Genomic DNA, 23,387 nt, shown 5'->3' with positions numbered 1-23,387 from the left:
GAAAGAGTCACATCCAAATTCTTTCCCTCTGGACTTGAATCTGGAAGCATGTAGCTCTGGGATGATGAGAGGAGAGGCTGCTACCATGGAGCTGAGATATGGAAAGCAAGAAAAACTGGGTGCTCAGTCATGCTCTGTGAACACTGGCTTAAGCCTGAAGAACCTATTCCTGGTCTTTCATGTACATGAGTCAATAAAATTCCTTTTTATGGGGGGTGTAAGCCAGTCTGATTTGGGTTTGTTACTTACAACCCAAAGAATTTAAACTGTTTTACACATGGTCCAAATGTAAACAAAATAATCCCCTCATTAGCAGGTTTGTTTTATAGACTATCTGAAGCAAGGTACCTCACAAAAGTTGGGAGTGGAGAGCATTCATCCTTCAGGAAAAGCCCATGGAAATAAGGCTTTAAATATTAATTTAAATTAATTTTGCTAATATTAGCTTAGTTTCATCAGAGCAAGGATGGGCCTGTATGCACAAAAAACCTATTCTCTTTCCAGTGAATGGGCCTTGCCTTAAAAGTCACAGACCCAAACATAGGCACTTGTAAGAGATGGCCAAGAGCACCTGAATAGCTTCATCTTGTTTGTAACCAGAAATTATCACCATAGGGCTCACATAGAGAAGGTCACCAACAAAAGTGCAGAATGATAAGCAGTAGCTCCACAGGAAGCAACCTGCCCATCTTCCCAATTGACATGCTGGAAACAGAGTGGCCCAAACTTGGGATGCTGAGATGATATAACAAAAGTGTTTGAAAAACAGAATTTTCAGATGGACATTTGTTAACCTATTGACCCACAGAAGTGGAGTTTGGAGTTTTCAATAAAATAATGCTAATGTTAAACCTTTTTTTCCTTTTTCCTTACCATTCCCATCATTCACCTTTGTCAAATGAGAAAATAACACCTATGTGAAAGTTTTCTGTAAAACTGTAAAGTGTTATTCAATACTGCTTTGCACTCTAAACTAGCTTTGCTCGGAGCTGATCTGGCTCTCTTTCCCTTACGTGCTGTAATAAATTAAGATAAAGGGAACATTTTAGGCCCACCTTCTTCTTTTTTTTAAGCAGGGCTGACTTTATCACTGAAGTCAGTAGGGTGTGATAGTTTTGATTTATAACTTTCTCAACAAGTTAGCCATGATATATCCACAAAAGTTATGGTTGATATTCTGTCTAGTGGCTATTCACATGGCTCCTCTTTCAAAGGAACAGAGGTCATGGCAGCCAAAATCCCACCCCCAGGTCCACTTAATTTCACTGTGAGCATAACACACTGCTGACTTTCCTGTAATCTGCAGGACTTTACGAAAACTGCAAGTGGCTCTGTGGTAACAGAAGGTGCCACTTCCTGGGTAAGGCCATGGACATGAAATTCTGGGAACATACATATCACACCACAAAACTTAGTATTAAGAACATCCCCCAGTTTCTCACAGAATAGTCTCTTTTCCATAATGATCAGACTGGAAGAAACAAATACCATTCCTTACAAAACACCTGTTCTCATCTCCTTTACTCTCATCTTCTGCTGCCTTTTCTTTCCCTTCTACCACCTCTTCTGCAACAGGTATCTCTGAACTCCATCTGCCACTGCATTCCCACCCGTTTCATTCCAGCCCATGCTACCAGGATCCGGCACCTTTGGCTGACCACCACTTCTAGCTTCCAGATTTCTTTGTTGTTATCCACAATTCCCAATATATTGGGATGGGGTGGGCAACAAAACAAAAAACACATTCATACAGAAAACTGAGCTAAAGAGGGTAATCCTCATATAAGAAAATGTAAGAATACAGCAAACTGATTTCAAATTTATGATCCCAGTTTGAATTGTGTTAAGTAACTATACAATTGCTACGTTATCTTAATACATAATAGTACAAGCTTCAAAATTATTCGAATCATTCCAGGCAAATAACATTCAGGAAAGTTAAAGACAAAGAACTTCACTAGCTTTTCTTCCTTTTTTGAAGTTGAGTAAACCTTTTCTCCATGTCTACATATGGAAAGCATACCTGAAAGCATCAATGCCAGTATGTAATATTTTTAAAACTCTTTGCTTTTTCTTTTCATAAAAAATTAAACATACATACAGTGTACTACAGCTACTTAAAATAAGTAAAAATATATTGTGGTTTGTATTATCAATCTTCTGATAAATAAATAATAACCTGTTACTATAGCAGCTGAGAACACAGTTCTAGAATTGAGATTCTCTTCTGTGGGCCCTAGTCTGGGCTCACTCTGCATGTCTCCTGCTTTCAGGGCTTTTAGAACTGTTTTCAGTGTTTTACTTTTGTATATACTCTAAATTTGGCCCGAAGGTATGGTTTTCCTGCAATCCTCTCCCTGCCCCAACTCCCCTGCTGCCCAGGTAACCAACAATAACAACTCAGGGTATATCATGTCCTTCTATAGTTTGTTTCTGTGCTCTAATAGTCATATCACACATTTGTTCATCACTTTTCAATACTTTAATCCTTGCACAACCATGTGAGACAAGAAAAAGAAAGATCCAAGTAGTTAGAAAACTGAGATTTAGATGTTTTTAATAATTCATTTATAGTACTCAATATACTGTTACTTAATAGGAACTTAATAGGTTGCACAAAATACAGGCACTTAATTATAAAAGAACAGTGAACTAAAGTTTCCTCACCAATGCAGTCTATACTCTTACTACAATACTTACTACTCCCACCAAGCTTTGGGCCAGTTAGCATAGGAACAAATAAAGGGACTGCAGGAAGCACACACTTAAAAGACCTGTTTCCAAATTGGAAGCTCCCAAACACTGGAGTTTTGCTTCCACTCTAGCCCTGACAGTCATGTTGGAGGTAGGTAGCTAAGAGGGAATGAAGCAGCAAGATTCAGATATTGGATGTAAAACGTTTAAGTTTAATATACTTTATAGGAAATGATTTTACTTTGGGTCCATTAGTAAATTGTTACTGTTCCATGGAAAGATCTTAGAAAAACTAAGCTGTTGTGATCTGCAGCAGTATGAACTGACAGGTACGGACAGCACTGTAATACCAGGAGCAAACACACACATAGTCTTAAGCAGTCTGACAATATCAACTATTCATTTTTCCCAGTCCTCACTGTGGGGAGGATTAAGTGGACTAGTGCTCGGAAGTTCAATTCTGCTTAAGGGGCCAGACACCTATGGCTCTGGAGCCTCAAAGAAACAAAGAGGAATAGGAGGATTTAAAAAGGAGTTCTGTCACTGAAAGAATTTTTGTGAATGAGGTAAAGAGAAATTAGAACCCTGAGAGATAGTAACTTAATCTGTTATTTGGTCAAATAATTACCATCTTCTTTGCAATGATAACTAAGGACATCTACTTGTAGCTTTGTGACAAAGAATTTTTCCATCAAAACTGTGAAAACCACCAATTCACCCCATTAGAAGGTAGGAGCCCTTCTCCCTTTAATTTTCACTTTTACTTGGGGTAGATTCCCTAGGCAAAGTCAGTGCCCTCTGAGATCTATAAATAAAATTTCTAAACAGTAGCACATTTAGCAGCCCAGTACAACTAGGAAGATGGCCATTTAATCAGACATTTGTCTTTTCTTGTTGTCCCTAAGCCCCAACAGGAAATGCACAGCTAAGGAACTAAGGAACCATTCTGCTTATGGACAAGGTAGGGAGAAATAAATCTCCCTCAAGTAATATCACCAGACTTTAGATATTCTGCACAAGTCTGCTTAAACTGAATTGATAGATTCATTAGTAGGCAAAAGAATAGGCTCATGCAACTATTCATGTTATTCAGTGGCCAAAACTGGCACTTCAAAATGACATACTAGTTAGGTTAGAAATAATTTAACTTTTACTGTTCTTTTTCCTCTGTTTTGGGGTTTTTTTTTTTACAGCAAAAGAGAACCTTTAATGTATGTCATGAAAACGTCTTTTATACCAGATTTCAATGACCACTGAAAAATGCAATAAATAATGTGAGATAAAATAATTTTTAGACAAAGTAGAGAGGGTTTATGAATGAAGGAAATTCTAAAGGATATAACACAGGAAGGAAACTTGTCCTAGATGGAAAGTTTGAGAAGTGAAATAGAACGGAGAGCAAATAAAGTAGTAAATATGTAGATAAATCCAAATGAACATTGACACTTAAAAACAATACACAATACAAATACTACATATGATAATACACAATTATGTAAGGCTGATGAATTTTTTTTTAAACATCTTTATTGGAGCATAATTGCTTTAAAATGGTGTGTTAGTTTCTGCTGTATAACAAAGTGAATCAGTATACATATATCCCCATATCTCCTCCCTCTTGCATCTTCCTCCCTCCCACCCTCCCTATCCCACCCCTCTAGGTGGAAACAAAGCACCGGGCTGATCTCCCTGTGCTATGCGGCTGCTTCCCACTAGCTATCTATTTTACATTTGGTAGTGTATATATGTCCATGCCACTCTCTCACTTCGTCCCAGCTTCCCCTTCCCCTTCCCTGTGTCCTCAAGTCCATTCCCTACGTCTGCGTCTCTATTCCTGTCCTGCCCCTAGGTTCTTCAGAACCATTTTTTTTTTTTTTTTAGATTCCACACTTATGTGTTAGCAACCGGTATTTGTTTTTCTCTTTGACTTACTTCACTCTGTATGACAGTCTCTAGGTCCATCCATCTCACTACAAATAACTCAATTTCGTTTCTTTTTATTTTCCTCTGTTTTTGAAAAAAATTCCCTTAATGTATCAAAAGTAAAAAATAATCAGATTCATTATTTTAACTGATGGTTCACTTCTGACACATCCCTAACCCATTTTACTCCTCTGGTTCTCAGTTTCATCATCTGTAAAACAGGTCCAAGACTAGCTGATCTATTAGGTTCACTTCTAACTTGAAAATTATTGAACTCAGAGTTCCAGAACTTGTGCTTACAAACTAAGCATTCTAAACTTCATTACAATTATGGAATGAAACATCACTTGCTCTAGTTACAAATTAAAATGATCATACTTATGTATACATTCTCATCCTGAATCAGAAATATAATTCCAATCAAAGGCAAAATGATTAAGAATAATTTTAATGAATTGTAAAAATACATCTGCTCTAGTTATGATGGGGAAACATTCTACTATGGCCATTTAAATACAAAGTTCAGGGACTTTACTGGTGGCGCAGTGGTTAAGAATCCACCTGCCAATGCAGGGGACACGGGTTCAAGCCTTGGTCCGGGAAGATCCCACATGCCACGGAGCAACTAAGCCCATGTGTCACAACTATTGAGCCTGTGCTCTAGAGCCCACGAGCCTCAACTACTGAGCCCACGCACCACAACTACTGAAGCCTGCGTGCCTAGAGCCCATGCTCCGCAACAAGAGAAGCCACTGCAATAGAAGCCTGAGCACCGCAATGAAGAGTAGCCCCCGCTCGCCGCAACTAGAGAAAGCCCATGTGCAGCAACGAAGACTCAATGCAGCCAAAGAAAAAAAAATAAAGTTCAGTGTCTTTTGATAAATGAAGGACCCTAAAGGATAAATATGGTGATAGAGTATTACATGATTGGCTATCTAAAACTAAATTAATAATCTGGCACAGATTTACATTGATAATATCAAAAGCCATCTATGAAACTGTACTGGAATCAAGAAATAGACTTGATTATTATATTTAGAAGTTTAAAACTATTTAGGTCCTCATTGTTCAGGGGAAAAATGAAATTAATAGGTGGTTCTTTAAGCTGAATTGGGTTTGAGGTACTTGATTTTATATGTAAAGTGTTCAGGTTTTCTGTGTCTCTGTCGTACAGACGTGAACCTTGGAGTTCTACTAAAAAGAAGCTCCTAAATATCCTAATGTATGTAAGATAATCTGGCAGGGGGTCTGGCACATGGCAAATGCTCAACAGGTAATTTGTTTTCTTCTCTTTCCTCCCCTATCAGTAGATATAAAATACCAGGATGAAAAAAAATATGATTAAAATAATGAAAAAGGATCAGGAGTTTAAACAGGAGCTGAAATAAACACCCTCTGCTCTGTTATCAGGCACCCATCTTCCTTGGCTGTTTAAGAAGTTCTTAACCACATAAAACAGAAGCACCTGTGAATGTTTGTGTTCTATTACATATACTTTTACAGAGAAATGAAGCACAATAACAGCACTGAAATGAAGAAAACTCTTTCTTTAAAGTCATTTATTCACAACAGATTATAAGTAGGTCAAAGACCGTTTTCATTAAAAACAAAAAAAGTCTATTTTTTTTCCTGAAAAAGCATATTCTATTTCAAATGAACAAGTGATGTTAGATCTTCCTGAGAGAAAATTATGAATTATATAATCAGTGTGCATTAAATGATAGTCTGGGAAAAGAAAGGCCTCAGGAGATACTCTTTTTTTGTTTGTTTGCTTTGCTTAGATGAATACATTCAGCTTCATGTGTTTTGAGTGTCTTGGTACTATGGTGACAGGGGACATAAACATATAAAACTGGCTTTCCAGGTAAATAATGAAATGTGATCTATATTAACAGAATGTTTTTCTAAAGAACTTTGTGAAAAATATGTCAATATTTCTATAATGTTCACATTATGTAATAGAAGTTTTGGGAATGTTCATTTTTCCCATTCCAATATATACTGAAATATTGATGAAGATTCACTCAATAACACAAAGGAGGAACTACAGCCAAGTAGGCAGAGGGGAGAGAGGCTTGGGAGAAAGCTGTGAAATTTTAAGGGAAAATGCATCATAGACTCACTCCATTTTAAAGCTTATAAAGGACTCTAGAGATAGATACTTCAGGGATTTCATCAACATTTCATCAACAGAACTTCATTTTTAAAGATTAGCATTGGTATGTTTACAATCTTTCATTAGAAACAACATATATCCTCAAATGTGTTAATACACCACACTTTAACATCCTGGAGTCTATCAATACATTGCCTCAAGTTGCCAAGTTGACTAGTTTTTGTGTAGAACTCAAATAAATAAAAAGCTCTTCCATTATCTCTGACTTACTGAAGCAAGTCATTTTATCACTTATCTTCATGACTCATGATTTTCTTGATACCATGAATCCAAAATGATATGTAGAAGTAAACTGGATGAGGGGAAAGGAGAAATAGTTCTCTTTGAAATTTCTGGTTGAGAAAATGTGGAGGGCCATCATTCTTTTTTCTTTTTCTTTGTAGTTGATTTACAATGTTGTGTTAGTTTCTGGTGTACAGCAAAGTGATTCAGTTATACATATACATATATATTCTTTTTCATCTTTCATTTTTCATTATGGTTTATTAAAGGATACTGAATATAGTTCCCCATGCTATACAGTAGCACCTTGTTGTTTATCTATTTTACATATAGCAGTTTGTATCTGCTAGTCCCAAACTCCTAATTCATCCCTCCCCCACCACCCCCTTTCCCCTTTGGTAACCATAAGTTTGTTCCCTGTCTGTTAGTCTGTTTCTGTTTCACAAATAAGTTCATCTGTGTCATATTTTAGATTCTACATATAAGTGATATCAGGTGGCACATGTCTTTCTCTTTCTGACTTACTTCACTTAGTATGATAATCTCTAGGTCGATTCATGTTGCCGCAAATGGCATTATTTCATTCTTTTTTATGGCTGAGTAGTAATTGTGTATACATACTACATCTTCTTTATCCATTCATCTGTTGCTGATGGACATTTAGGTTGCTTCCATGTCTTGGCTATTGTAAATAGTGCTGCTGTGAACATAGGGGTGCATGTATCTTTTCGGATTATAGCTTTGTCCAGATGTATGCCCAGGAGTGGGATTGCTGGATCATATGGCAACTCTATTTTTAGTTTTTTAAGGAATCTCCATACTGTTCTCCATAGTGGCTGCACCAATTTACATTCTCACCAACAGTGTAGGAGGGTTCCCTTTTTTCCACACCCTCTCCAGCATTTGTTATTTGTAAACTTTTTAATGATGGTCAATCTGACAGGTGTGAGGTGACACCTCATTGTGGTTTTGATTTGCATTTCTCTAATAATTAGCGATGTTGAGCATCTTTTCATGTGCCTATTGGCCATCAGTATGTCTTCTTTGGTGAAATGTCTATTTAGGTCTTCTGCCCATTTTTTGATTGGGTTGTTTGTTTTTTTTTTGTTGAGTTGTATGAGCTGTTTGTATATTTTGGAAATTAAGCCTGAAGGGCCATCACTCTTATACCTCACAGTTAGACAGAAAATTCAGATAAGGGAGATTAATTCAGATAAAGGAGACAGTATTAACTAACCAAAATCCCATTTACCATTTGTTGAATTCTTCACCACAAATTGTTATAGCCTGTGAGATCTAGGAATGTCCACCTATGAGGACAGTCAACCGTAAGTAAATTCAGTTTTAAAATAAGCAGTCCTTTGGATCATATTCATGTTTCCATTCACTCATTCATTTATTCAATGAACATTTTACTTGGAAGCTACTATATGCCAGGCATTGGGAATATAATAGGAAGCAAGAGCCCACAAAAATCTCTCTGAACTCAAAGATCTTCTCAGTCTATCGGGGGTTAAGATTAGGTAACCAGCAATTATTTATAATATAGAGTGATATACATAAGATTTAACCATCTATTTACACAGTAGTATGCTAGAAACTATACAGTTAAAAACTTAAATAAAACTGAAAGTTTCTCTCTTTCTCTTTTTTTCGCCTTGTCCAAATTTCATTTTTTCCAACAGTTATTTGCTTGGTTCCTGTACTAGGTCATCTAAACAAGGCATGTCTGAAAGTGAAAGGGAGTGGTACTAATAATTTTGCTGGATTAGGGACTGCCCCGGTCAAATGGGGATACATGGTCATCCTAGTTATGGGAAATGTAAATATCTCTTCCTAGTCCACTATTTCCAAAAAACAGTATTCTGAAGAGTGTGATCATCAAAAAGCATAAGAGAACAGATATGTTCATGATCTGAAGTAGGCTAATTAAATCCATGTGGACATGTTTTTCCTTTAGACTTTATGGTCTCTATGATGTCAGAGCCACAACTTCCATTACCACATTTTGATATGCAGAAGAGGGGAAAAGATTCTCTCCAGAATGCTTTGCTTGTAATAAGGTTAGAGACTTTACATTTTTCTAACTTACCAGGTCTTTGGATTTCTGTCAGGTACCACAAAACCAGGTACAAAAGAATCCTAAATCAAAGATGCTCAAACAAAACTTCAACAGCAGCCTACGGATACCTGCAGGGACCTGTCTATAGATTCCTAGGTCCAGATCAAGGTAGCAAGATGCTGGTTGGCATACTGGCACCTCCACAGTTCTCAAATTAGCACTAACATTTTCTGAAATATCTAAAGGAAAGAAAATTCAGGATTTCTGGACAGAAATTAGTAACAAGAAACTGTTTATACTGCAGGCAGCAGAAGCAGCAATTCAGAACCCATTTTTTATTTCATGCTCATTTAGCAGAGGAACTGTGAGCCCTCTGAGGAAGAAGATGCATGGCTGGGGCTGGAAATATGTGCCTGGAGCTAGAAAATCTGAGGAGCAGATATGCTTTCTGATATGAGGAAGAACCTATATTTCTGCTTTGACTCTTAAGGATAGAAACTAGGAGAAAGGGTTTGCTTGACTTTCCTTCAAGTGTGTGTGTGCACACGTGCACGAGACAGAGAGATGAGAGGGACAAGAGAGACAGAGGGCTTGACTGTACAAGCACAAAAGTGAGTGTGCTTTGGAATCAAAGTGAAGGGCTGAATATTAAGAATTTTCAAATTATTACCTGCATAAGAAATCAGATACTACTAGTCATTCAAAGTCAACAGTCAGGTTTGGCTGCATAAGAATCACTCCTAAAAACTCAGGTTCCTTGGCCTATCTCTAAGATTAGATTAAGTAAGGAACCAAAGACCATGAATTACTACAACTCCTTCCAGTTTCTTAAGCCCTTTAACTTCCCCACAATTGTTTTATTTTATGTGTTTCCCCAAAATGATGAAAAATACTTTTGAGGCTATCCTTAGAAAACAGGGGAAAATGCATCTTATTCTGAAGCCAGTTTTTGAGACAAAGGTTAGAGTGAATTCAGTGTAAAGTTAGGAAAGTACTTTGAATTATTGGGATTTGTTGTTAAGGAAAGGAGTAACCCTGGGAAATCCCTGGTTAGGGGCTTGTGATAGTAATCCTGTTTGGTTCTTAACTTTGGTTGTCACAGAATTATCATTTTTTGTTTTGTACCTCCTCTCCTCATATATTGTCCCCAACTGGTCTAAGACAGGGAAACTGGGGGAAACAGAGGGTACACTGCAGCAGAGAAGGGTGATATAACATTAGTTATGTCTGCTTTTCATAAATGTGTACCACCCTTTCCAATAACTTCAAAATCAGCTGCTGATTGGTGAAGACCACATTCTCTTCAGTTTTCTGAAGGTTTATTCCATTAGATGAAGTGTATTAGTGTACTCTAACAAGCAAAGACTTAATTCTAGTATCTATTTTTAGAAAATATGGAAAACTAACCAAATCATGCCTGCAGGAAGGAAAAAAATACCCATTTTCCCTTTTACATGACACTTTAAAAAAATCTACCTAAAGTAAGCACATCAGATTCAGAGAAAGGAATTGTGAAGGAAGGTGTTATTCTTCTAGAATTTAAGTTAAACGGTGTTTAAATGGAGTGCTGTAAACAAACAAACAGAAAATAACAAGTTTTGGTGGAGATGTGGGGAAACTGGAACCCTTGTTGTACATTGCTGGTAGGAATGTAAAATGATTCAGTTGCTGTGGAAAACAGTAATGGCTGTTCCCTCAAAAGTTAAACATATAATAACTATATAATATAGCAGTTCCACTCCTTGGTATACACCCAAAAGAACTGTAAACAGGTATCCAAACAAAAATATGTATACATCTGTTAATAGCAGCACTATGTCCAACAGCCAGAAAGTGGAAACCCAAATGTCCATCAAAGGATGAATAAATAAGTAAATTGTGGTTTATATATATATATGCAATGGAAGCCATAAAAAGGAATGAAGTACTGACAGATGTTACAATGTAGATAATCCTTAAAAGCATTATGCTAAGTGAATGGTGCCATACACAAAAGGTCATATATTGTAGGATTCCATTTATATAATATATTCAGACTCGGCAAATCCATGCAGACAGGAAGCAGACTGGTAGTTCCCAGGGACTGGAGGGAGTGGGGAATGGGAAGAACTGCTGAATGGGTATGGGTTTCTTTTTGGGGTGATGAAACTCTTTTGGAACTACACAGAGCTGGTGGTTGTAAAACACTGTCAATGTACTAAATACCACTGAATTGTTCACTTTAAAATGTTTATTTGAATATCATGTGAATTTAACCTGAATGGAAAAAAAAAAGACAAGTGCAATGCCTTCTCAGCAGATGTGGGTGTGTTTTCCCCACAACTAAGAAATAGGTGTTGGTCTGCACATACCTGGAAGACAAGGCTGATGTTGCTGAGGTACCAAGTTTGGGTCTGGAGGCAAGGGTAATTCCTCAGAAATATACTTTAAAAGTTCCTTCCCCCGGTATGTTACCTGCACATAATTAAACACAGAACTTCAAAATCATATATTTTATAAGAAGCAAATACACCTTTCTCCTGCAAATTGTAACTCCAGTAAAGTATTGATTGTTGTACATTATGTACTGGCAAACTAGCCCACAGCCAAATCTGGGTTACCATCTTTTTTGTAAATAAAGTTTTACTAGAACACAGTGATACCCATTCATTTACTTAACATCTATAGCTGCTTTTATGCTACAACAGGATGGAGTAGTTTTGACAGAGACCATATGCTCACAAAGCCTGAAATATGTATTATCTGGCCCTTTACAGAAAAAATTGCTGACCCCTGATATGTATCATTAATTCTCTCATATGTTCACTTATTCAACAAATATTAATCCAGCACCTGCTACTTTATAACTTTAAAAAATTAATGTTGCATTAATAAAATTAAGTCATAAAAGTAAAATGGTACTTTTCTAGAAATCATATACACAGCTGGTTAGATTAACTGCATTTTAGGTCTATACATCAAAGTTTTTTTGTTTTTCTTGGTTGGTTTTTGAACTTAGTTATTGTTTATCAGCCCAAAAGGTCAGAGCTTAGAAATATATACATACAAATGGGCTGGACTGAGGTAGACTGGCAAACTCCTGCCAGAAATGTTCTGAGTCCAAAGGTCTTTGCGTCCTCCGGACCTATTTCTAGAGCAGTCTAATAGTATACTCCCAGAAGCTAGGTTCACTATGGTTAAACCAGCAAGTCTCAACTTGGACATCCCTTCCTCCAGGATGCCTTCCTATAACTGCTAAGCTCAAGTAATGACCCTCCTCTAGGATCCCATAAAGTCTGTGCTCATATTTCTGTCAAGGCACTTATCCCACTTAAAGGAAATTATGTATTAATGTGTCCATTTCCATTAAACTATAGGCTCCTTGAAGAAGGATCTGTATAATAGTAATTTTTATTCTCTAGCTCTTCATATAGTGCCTGACAATACTAGGAAAAAACTCTTAAGTCCCAGCTCTTAAGCAAAATTCTTAAACTCTCTGAGCCTGAGTTTGTGCATCTGTTAAATGAGTATCTCCAGATTTTTAAGTTGGGAGGAGCAAAGGAGATAATATATATGATAATATATACTTTTGGCATGCTGTCTAGCACATCCTGAGTGCTCAGTAAATGCCTGTTACTGAACAGAGTGAGGAAGGCCTAAGGAATACAGAATGGTTAGGCAGACTTTTAGCTCAATCCTATGACTAAACAAAGCTTGGTAATGTTAATGGAACAGACCTGGCCTACTCAGTATGCTAAACCCTCCTCACTTGCCAGGGAAAAAGAGAGGTGGGGCCACTGAATGCCACCTGTCATTTCTCCAAACAACTGAAGTTAATAACAATGGATTTTGAACATTCATCCAAAAACAGCAGAATATACATTCTTTTCAAGTGCACATGGAACATTTTCCAGGACAGATCACATACTAGGCCACAAAACAAATCTCAATAAATTTAAGAAGACTAAAATCATATCAAGCATCTTTTCCAACCCCACACTATGTGACTAGAAATCAACTACAAGAAAAAAACTGCAAAATATCCTCACAAATACATGGAGGCTAAACAATATGCTACTAAACAACCAACAGTTCACTGAAGAAAGCAAAGAAGAAAAAAAAAATGCCTAGAGACAAATGAAAACAAAATCATGATGATCCAAATCTATGGGATGCAGCAAAAGCAGTTGTAACAGGGAAGTTTATAGTGACACAAGCTTACCTCAGGAAACAAGAAAAAACTCAAATAAATGACCTAATCTTACATCTAAAGGAACTAGAGAAAGAAGAACAAACAAAACCTAAAGTTTGTAGAAGGAAAGAAATCATAAAGATCAGAGCAAAACCTTTAACCACGAAAAAAAAAAAAAAAAAAAAAATAGAAAAAGTCAATGAAACTAAAATCTGGTTCTTTGAAAAGATAAAATTGATAAACCTTTAGTCAGACTTAGTCAGAGAGGGCCCAAGTCAATAAAATCAGAAATGAAAAGGAGAAGTTAGAACCAACACCACAGAAATACCAAGGATCTTAAGAGACTACAAACAACTACATGCCAATAAAATGGACAATCTAGAAGAAATGGACAAATTCTTAGAAATGTACAATCTCCCCACACTAAACTAGGAAGAAATAGAAAATCTGAATAGACCAATTACCAGTAATGAAATTGAATCAGTAATTTAAAAACTCCCAACAAACAAAAGTAAAGGACCAGTTAGCTTCACAGGTGAATTCTACCAAACATTTAGAGAAGAGTTAACACCTATCCTTCTCAAACTATTCCAAAAACCTGCAGAGGAAGGAACACTTTCGAACTCATTCTAGAAGGCCAGCATCACACTGATACGAAAACCAGACAAGATATCACAAAAAAAACTCACAAAATTACAGCTAATATCACTGATAAACATAGACACAAAAATCCTCACAAAATATTAGCAAACAGAATCCAACAATACATTAAGAGGACCATACACCATGATCAAGTGGGATTTATCCTAGGGATGCAAGGATTTTTTGATGTCTGCAAATTGATCAATGTGATATACTATATTAACAAACTGAAGAATAAAAATCATATGATCATCTCAATAGATGCAGAAAAAGCTTTGACCAAATTCAACATCCATTTATAATAAAAACACTCCAGAAAGTGGGCACAGAGGGAATATACCTCAACATAATAAAGATCACATATGACAAACCCATAGTTAACATCATACTCATGGTGAAAAGCTGAAAGCATTTCCTCTAAGATCAGAAACAAGACAAAGATGCCCACTCTTGCTACTTTTATTCACATAGTATTGCAAGTCCTAGCCACAACAATCAGGCAAGAAAAAGAAATAAAAGGCATCCCAATTGGAAACACATAAGTAGAACTGTCACTGTTTGCAAATGACATGATACTATACATAGAAAATACTAAAAACGCCACCAGAAAACTACCAGAGCTCATCAGTGAATTCAGAAAAGCTGCAGGAAACAAAATAAATATATAGACATTTGTTGCCTTTCTATATATTAACAATGAACTATGTATGCATATAGCTGATTCACTTTGTTGTACAACAGAAACTAACACAGCATTGTGAAGCAATTATACTCCAATAAACATGTATTTAAAAAAAAACCCAATGAACCATCAGAAAGAGATTAAGGAAACAATCCTGTTTACCATTCCATCAAAAAGAATAAAATGCCTAGGAATAAACCTACCTAAGGAGGTAAAAGTCCTGTACTTGGGAAACTGTAAGACACTGATGAAAGAAACTGAAAATGAAACAAACAAATGGAAAGAAAAACATGTTGTTGGACTGGAAGAATTAATATTGTTAAAATGACCATACTACCCAAGGCAATCTACAGATTCAATGCAACCCCTATCAAAATACCAATGGCATTTTGCACAGAACTAGAACAAATAATTTAAAAATTTGTATAAAAACACAAAAGACCTGAATAGCCAAAACAATCTTGAGAAAGAAGAACAGAGCTGGAGGAATCATACTCCCTGACTTCAGATTATACTACAAAGCTACAGTAATCAAAACAGTACAGGCACAGAAAACACACACACAGATCAACAGAACAGAATAGAGAGCCCAGAAGTAAACCTATGCACTTATGGTCAATTAATCTATGACAAAGGAGGCAAGAATATATAATGGAGAAAAGACAGTCTCTTCAATAAGTGGTGCTGGGAAAACTGGACAGCTACATGTAAAAAAATGAAATTAGAACATTTCTCATACCATATATCAATCCAAATGGATTGAAGACCTAAATGTAAGACTGGAAATCATAAAATTCCCAGAAGAAAACATAGGCAGAAGGCGCTTTGATATAAATCAGAGCAATATCGTTTTGGATCTGTCTCCTAAGGCAAAGGAAACAAAATAAACAAATGGGACCTACTTAAACCTAAAAGCTTTTGTACAGCAAAAGAAACCATCGACAAAATGAAAACACAACCTACTGAAGGGGAAAAAATACTTGCCAATGATATAACTATTTGCAAGTTATTAAGGGGGTAATATCCAAAATGTATAAAGAGCTCATACAACTCAATACCAAAAAACAAACAGCCTGGTCAAGAAATGGGAAGAAGACCTGAATGGAAATTTTTCCAAAGAAGACATACAGATGGCCAACAGTCTCATGAAAAGATGTTCGACACTGCTAATCATCAGAAAAATGAAAATCAAAACCATAATGAGGTATCACCTCACACCTGTCAGAATGGCTATCATCAAAAAGAATACAAATAACAAATGCTGGCAAGGCTGTGGAGAAAGGGGAACCCTTTCGTATGCTGTTGGTGGGAATGTATATTGGTGCAGCCACAGTGGAAAACAGTATGGAGGTTTCTCAAAAAATTAAAAATAGAACTGTCATATGATTCAGCAATTCCAGTCCTGGGTATATATCTGAAAAAAAAAAACCCCAAAACACTAATTTGAAAAGGTACATGCACCCAATGTTCATAGAAGCATTATTTACAGTTGCCAAGATATGAAAGCAACCTAAGTGCCCATCAACAGATGAGTGGATAAAGAAGATGTGGTATATATGTACAATGGAATATCACTCAGCCATAAAAAAGAATGTAAACTTGCCATCTGCAACAACATGGATGGACCTGGAGGGTATTATGCTACGTGAAATAAGTCAGACAGAGAAAGACAAATACTCTGTTATCACTTATATGTGGAATCTAAAAAATAAAATGAATGAATATAACAAAACATAAACAGACACAGAGAGAGAAAATAAACTAGTGGTTACCAGAGTGGAGAGGGAAGAAGGGCAAGACAGGGGTAGGAGATTAAGAGGTACAAACTACTATGTATAAAATAAATAAGCTATGAGGATATATTGTACAGCACAGGGAATACAGCCAATATTTTATAATAAATTTAAGTATAATCTATAAAGATTTTGAATGACTATGTTGTACAGCTGAAATCAGCTATACCTCAGAAATAATAAAGTTTACCTGCAAGTATATAAAAAGAAGAAAGAATGGATTTTGTTCACATTATCACCCTGACAATATCCAACACACCTTATACACACATCAATGTGTAGGCTCAGCATGTTTTCACCTATGTCTCAGATTTAAAGTATATTTTTATCAGTTAGTGCTGGGTAAAATTTTACCTTAGTAGCCTTAGAGGTCGTGAGTCCCCATAGGTCCCACACATCACTAGGGATAATTCACACATTCAAAGAACACAGCTTTAAGAAAATCCACTGAGTTAAAAATCTATTTTCCACAAGGTAGGAGTGATTTAATGAACAAGGATAACAATGAATAGAACTCAAACTGAACAGGCACTAGGTCACTTCAGGAGACTGAATCGGCAAGAGGAGTGAGTGATGTCCAGTGGAGTACACATGAGGATTCCCTTGGCAAAGCTGTACAGCAGCTCAGCTGCTTGGGAACGAGGTATGAGTCATCTCCGTGTCTAGTGGCTGTGTCATTCTGTCTGATGTAGGACAAGACCTAGTTTTCTGGCATTTCTTGCCTGACAACCAACCAGTCCTGGCTCTACAGCCCCACCACTGTACTAGGAACTAGTCGGTAGAAATGTTCACATTTACCAAGGTAGCAAAAAGCTCCTATCAAGAAGTGACTGTGAATTCAGGAGTTACCCCAAGACAAGAAGGGTAGAGGTTACTGTGGTAAATTTAAAAGAGGCTTTAAAAAATTGTAAACAAACTCACTGGGGTGGTGTTTCTCAGCTTGTGGTATTTACTAGAAGTACATGAGTGTCCTACAGTAATTTTTGAAACTATTTCCATTTTTAGGATAATTAAAAAAAAATCTAAGCTTGCTCAGATAATCCGTATGAGTATCTTATATCCAAGAATTGCCCTAATTTTAGCGCCCACATTTGTATTTGGCTTCACTATCACATAGATGTTAAACAATATGACTCCAATTGACATGGCTAATGAGAAAATACCAGAGGCAATGTGATATGTAAATGAGGCATATAAGTACAGAGTGAGAGCCAAATGATATCACAGCCAGCTATTCAAAAGCAGAAAATGCAGTAGTTCCAACACAGAAAAAGAGAGGGAGGACTGAGTCATCATCAGTGGGCCACAGGCATGTTAAGCTCAAAACAACCTAAGCTACAGCAATTAGTACCATATTCACACTGTGAGCACAGATTCAGTTTCAGCAAAACAATATCATCTATCATGAATTTAAGAAACTTTGCAATAAAAAGGGATTTCCATGGGTAAAATGTTAATTACTAACATGCAAATATGATTTATGAATGCATGGAAAGGATTAGGCAGGTTGAATTGAAAGCAGATGGCCTGGTGACTCCAGTGGTGGGAAATAAAAAATAATAATAATACAGGAAAAAAGGAACACAGAGCGACTATATGGAAGCACCTGCAACAGAGGTCTAGGAGACCAGAATGCAGAGTTTAGGGACTAAGACTGAGATAGGAGCTAGGAACGAGAGTGGGCAGAGCCAAGTTGGACTTACTGTAATGGCTAGTGGAGGTTGAAGGTATTTGCAATTCTGTGAAACAGTAACGGTGACTGTCTGATGACTCACACTTTCCTGGGTGAATCATTGCAACACTGTTCCCTGAAGGGGTGCCATGGACATCTGGAAGTGGCTGATCACTGGACCTCAAGGGTGTCAGTCATCGATACTCTTCAAATTGGTTATTAAACTGGGCTTATAACTCAGAAGTCAGAACTGAGGGGGAGACCACTAAGTCTGGGAAGTCTGAATAAAAATTCAGAAATATTTTTTTGGGAGGCTAGCAATTCATGGATAAGACTATGTTCAAACATAAAAGTGCACCATAACCTCTGTGTGTCTTAGGCCCCTTTATCATAATTTTCATCTTTAGGGGAAGATTTTGCTTTATTTTATCAGAATACTAGTAACATATTAATTAAAAATTCAATTCACCAGTGGTTCCAAATTTTCTATGTGGAGTCACAGGGAACTGCAATCACTGTGGAGGTGAGGTGGTAGGGACAAGAGGGGAAGATCGGGGGCATTCAATTTTCTGAGACTAGGTGAGGAACAAGGAAGGAGAGGCTCAGTTAGCTGTGCAATCCTGCTGTGGGGAATTCTGGCAAATAGGAATTGTGGGAGAAAGCATGTAGCACACTGCAGAAGGGATGCATGAGGACAAAACTAATTTGGAGAATTTTCAAATTCCTTAAAAAAAGGTAATAGTTTTATCATCAAAAAGTATGTACCTTTCCATTTGAATATGAAGTTAAAGATAAACTTAAGAATGACCCACCTTACTCCAAGCATAATTCCAGGTCACGTAACTGTCAGCTCCTAGAAGATCCTTGAGCCAGATGACTGGGTTTTGATAAATCTGACCATTTTCTACCTTAATTTTGCCATTCAATAAAACACTGGCTTTATGGGTAGTCTCCTGAGGTGAAAAATAAAACAAAAATTAGGATTAAAAAATATCTGAAATATATGAACTACTGCTTCTGTCCATGATGAAGTAACAGGGACCAGATTTACCCTAACACATGACACAACCAAAAAAAAAGGCAAACTAAATATATGAAACAATGGTTTCCAAGATACCAAACATCAGGGAACAGAGTATAGTGATCCTGAGAAATGAGAAACTAATGAGGTGAGCCCTATAATTGTCCCAACTCACTGCCTTGAGAGTTTCCAGGTCATGGTACAGAGAGAATGCATCCAGGCAAAACCCGTGGATTCTCTGAGTTGAATAGACAGAGCATAGTCTAGCATGATGGCTAGAGTTTGCAGGACAGAGTACTGAAGAGGAGAGAAATATATATAGAGAGAACTCTGCAGATCTTCAGGGGGTCCTTTTTAAGTATTCCGCTGAGCTGTGATTGGCCATGTGTGTGAGGAAATTACCCAAGCCTGGGAAAAGAACTACTTGAAAGATTAGAGGTAATGGCATTCTCAAAGGGCAGAAATAGCACCTGTTCCCAATAGTAAGACTAGAAAAACCTCAAAACTGATGGGGCATTGGGAGGTACACAGAAAAGTTTTGCCTCTGTAGTGGCTATAATTAGCTATAATTAGCCTTAGACTGAACACTGCTCCAATCCTGCCTAACAAATTATAAAAGCAAGACCCAAAAGGATAAAACTGTTTCTGTGTAAATTAGCTATATTCTAGAACAGATATCCAAAATATTTTTAAGAATAAAAACATATCTGGCATCCAACAAGATAAATTTCACAATTCTGGGATTCAATAAAAAATTAACAGGCCTAGAAACAGGTAGGAAAATAAATCCATATGGAGGAGAGAAAGCAATCAATTGAAAATGACTGAGAACTCTCGAAGATGTTAGAATTAGCAGATAAGGACATTAAATAATTATTATAATCATATTCCACATGTTCCAAATGTTACATGGAGACATGGAAGATATAAAAGAAGACTCAAATCAAACTTCTAGAGATGAAAATTACAACATATGAAATGAAAAATACACTGGATGATATTAACAGGTTAGACACTGCAAACAAAAAGATTAGTGAATTCAAAGACACAGGAATAGGAATGGCATAAAAAACCCACAGAGAAAAGAGAACTTAAAAATAAGATCATCACAGTGAGTTGCGGAATGATTTTAAGCAGCCTAATATATATGTAATGGGAATTCAAAAATGAGGGGAGGGAAGAAAAAAATATTTGAAGAAATAATGGCTGAAATTTTTCCAAATTTGAAGCAATGATAAAACCAGAGATTCAAGAAGTTCAACAAACCCTGGAGCATTGTCCAGAGAGAAATCTCCAGCACGAAACTTCACAAACCACTTTTGATGCATTCGATCAGTCACAGCACCTTCTCCATACACTGCACAAATCTTTTTGTGCATTTCAGTTGTCTTTTAACCCTTCTTGAAATAATAAAGCATAATATGCTAAAAATGTTGTTTTTCTTCCACCTTCAATATTAAAATGGCTACACAAAAATTCACCAGTTTTGATGTCTTTTTTTAAATGTACACTGATATGACAGCTGTCACATACAATCTAACAAAATTGTTTCAAATGAAGTTAAAGACAACTAAGTGCTACTAGAGCCATCTTAAGGAAAAAAAAGAACAAACCTTTTGGCCCACTCAACAGTATACATGAAGTGGTATAACATCACTTAAAGGTAGATTGTGAGAAGTTAAAAACAGATACCATAAACTCTAAAGGCAGAACTAAAATAGAAAGTTATAGCTGGGAGTTCCCTGGCGGTCTAGTGGTTGAGACTTGGCTCTTTCACTGCTGCAGCCCGGGTTCAATCCCTCGTTGGGGAACTAAGATCCCACAAGATGCACAGTGTGGTCAAAAAAAAAAAAAAAAAAAAGAGAAAGTTATAGCTCATAAATGAACAAAGAGGATAAAGCATAAAAAGATGAAAAAAGGAACAAGGAGAGATAAGAGAAATAGAAAACAAATACCACATGACAGATTTAAACTAATTATATAAAAAGTCACATTGAATGTAGTATTCTAGAATTGACTTCTGGCACGATGGTATGAGGATCCACTTCCAGGTAAAAACTATTAAAAAAAATTTTAAGTTGCTGAAAATGGTCATAAGGGCATGCAGTAAGTGAAGACACATCTATTCAACAAAATCTATGAAAATTAGGTTTAAAAAATGTGAGAAACAGTGATATTTGAACCAAGACTGCTTCCTTCCTCCCCACGCAGTGAGGTGGAGACCCCCCTTGACTGCTACAGCCAAGAGCACAGGGCTCTCTCTCCCTAAAACTGCCAGTCAGAGGGCTACCTTCTTGGTAGGGGTAAGACATAAATATTTCTCATCCTGCCTTGGCTATGTTTTGCTAAGTCCAAGTTGTGGGCAAGTGCAGCCAAGAGGTGGGGGTTCTTTTCTTCTGTTTAACCTGTACTGGTGAGACAGAGTCTCTACCTTTGGCAAAGTACTACTGAGACTATTGGGGTCCTGCTCACACATGCCCTGGCTTGTAAGGTGGTGGTTTCATGTCAGGAGAGGCAAGTTGAAAAGGCAAGAGGCTAGTGTGCCCCTTTCCACTAAATGCTCAGATCCTAAAGTAGGGGTATAATTCAGAGAGAAGTTGCCATGTTCCTGCCCTAAGCTCCAGAGCCATGGCACAAATATTTTGCCTGGGGACAATAACAAACGTAAGAGAAGATGGGGATCAATATACAGACTTGCTACAATACATTACCTACCCTAAAATATCTAAAACGTCCAGTTCCAACAAAAAATTATGAGACATGCGAAGAAACAGGAAGTATGACACATACAGCAAAATAAACTAACAAAAAACCAACATAAACTGCCTGTGAGAATGACCAGGTGTTAGATTTAACAAAGACTTCAAAACAGCCGTTTAGGGCTTCCCTGGTGGTGCAGTGGTTGAGAGTCCGCCTGCCGATGCAGGGGACACAGGTTCGTGCCCCGGTCTGGGAAGATCCCACATGCCACGGAGCGGCTAGGCCCATGAGCCATGGCCGCGGAGCCTGTGCTCCGTAATGGGAGAGGCCACGACAGTGAGAGGCCTGTATACCGCAAAAAAAAAAAACCCCCAAAAACAGCCGTTTATATACATGTTCAAAGAACCAAAGGAAACCATAATTAAGGATGGAAAGCAAGGTATGATAACAATATCACATCAAACAGAAAGTATCAATAAAGAAACAATTTATTAAGAAACAAAAAGAAGTTATGGAGTTGAAAAGTAAATAACTAAAATGAAAAATTTAATAGAGAGGCTCAACAGATTTTCAATGTCAGAAGAAAGAATTAGTAAACTTGAAGAGAGATCAATAGAGATTATGTAAGCTGAAGAAGAAAAAGAAAAAAGAGTGAAGAAAAATGAAAAAGCTTCAGAGAAATGTGGGACACCATTAAGCACAGCAACATATGCATAATGGGAGTACCAAAAGGACAGGAGAAAGGAGCAGAAAAAATATTTGAAGAAATAATGGCTAAAAATTTCCCAAATTTATTGAAAAACATTAATCTACATATTAAGGAAGCTCAATGACGTCCAATAAGGATAAACACAAAGAGAGCCATAAATAGATACATAGTAAAAATACTGAAAGTCAAAGACAATAAGAAATTATTGAAAGAAGCAAGTGAAAAATGACTCATCACTTACAAGGTAAACCCAAAAAGATTAACAACTGACTTCTTATCAGAAACAATGAAAGCCAGAAGCAGTGGAATAACACACTCAAAGTACACAAAGAAAAACCTGTAACCAAGAATCCTATTTTCAGCAAATCTTTCAGAAATAAAGGTGATGTAAAGACCTGTCTTGAGAAAATTTGGTGCTAGCAGACCTGCCTTACAAAAAATACTAAAGGAAGTTCTTCAGGTTGAAATCAAATGACCCCCAAATGGTAATATGAATCCACATGGAAAAACAAAGAGCATCAGTAAAAGTAATCACATATTATAAAAGACAGTATAAATGCACATTTCTTCTTTCTTTGCTTAACTGGTTTTTAAAACAATTGTACAAAACAATAGGGATATAATACATATATATTTGCAAAAGCACAAAGGAGGTGGGTGGAAGAAGTTTTACTGGGCCAAGAAAATGACTCCATATGGTAACTCAAATTCACAGGAACAAATGAAGAGAACCAGCAAGGATAAATAAGAAGGTTAATATATCAAAAGTTATAAATATAAACTTGCTCTCCTTTCTTCTGAGCTCCTTTAAAAGTCACAAAATTTAATAAAGTAATAATTATAACAATGAATTATTGGGTTTATAACATTTACAGATATATCAATAATATATATAATAATAATATCACAAAAGGGAAAGA

The 23,387-nt window shown here is 36.7% G+C and overlaps 1 protein-coding gene across 1 annotated transcript in view; it reads right to left on the bottom strand.

Moving 5' to 3' along the window:
* ANKRD31 (ankyrin repeat domain 31) overlaps positions 1-23,387 on the bottom strand; it is a 133,397-nt gene that overhangs the window by 5,258 nt on the left and 104,752 nt on the right. Inside the window, 3 exon segments of the mRNA XM_007461615.1 lie at positions 8,673-8,744; positions 11,429-11,531; positions 18,850-18,990. Coding sequence (XP_007461677.1) covers positions 8,673-8,744; positions 11,429-11,531; positions 18,850-18,990 — 316 coding nt within the window.

The sequence above is a fragment of the Lipotes vexillifer genome, unplaced genomic scaffold (genome assembly GCF_000442215.2).
Source record: "Lipotes vexillifer unplaced genomic scaffold, Lipotes_vexillifer_v1.1 scaffold779, whole genome shotgun sequence".
NCBI classification, from domain to species: Eukaryota; Metazoa; Chordata; class Mammalia; order Artiodactyla; family Lipotidae; genus Lipotes; species Lipotes vexillifer.
The sequence above is the reverse complement of the archived record's forward strand: the minus strand, read 5'-3'. Positions and strand labels throughout refer to the sequence as shown.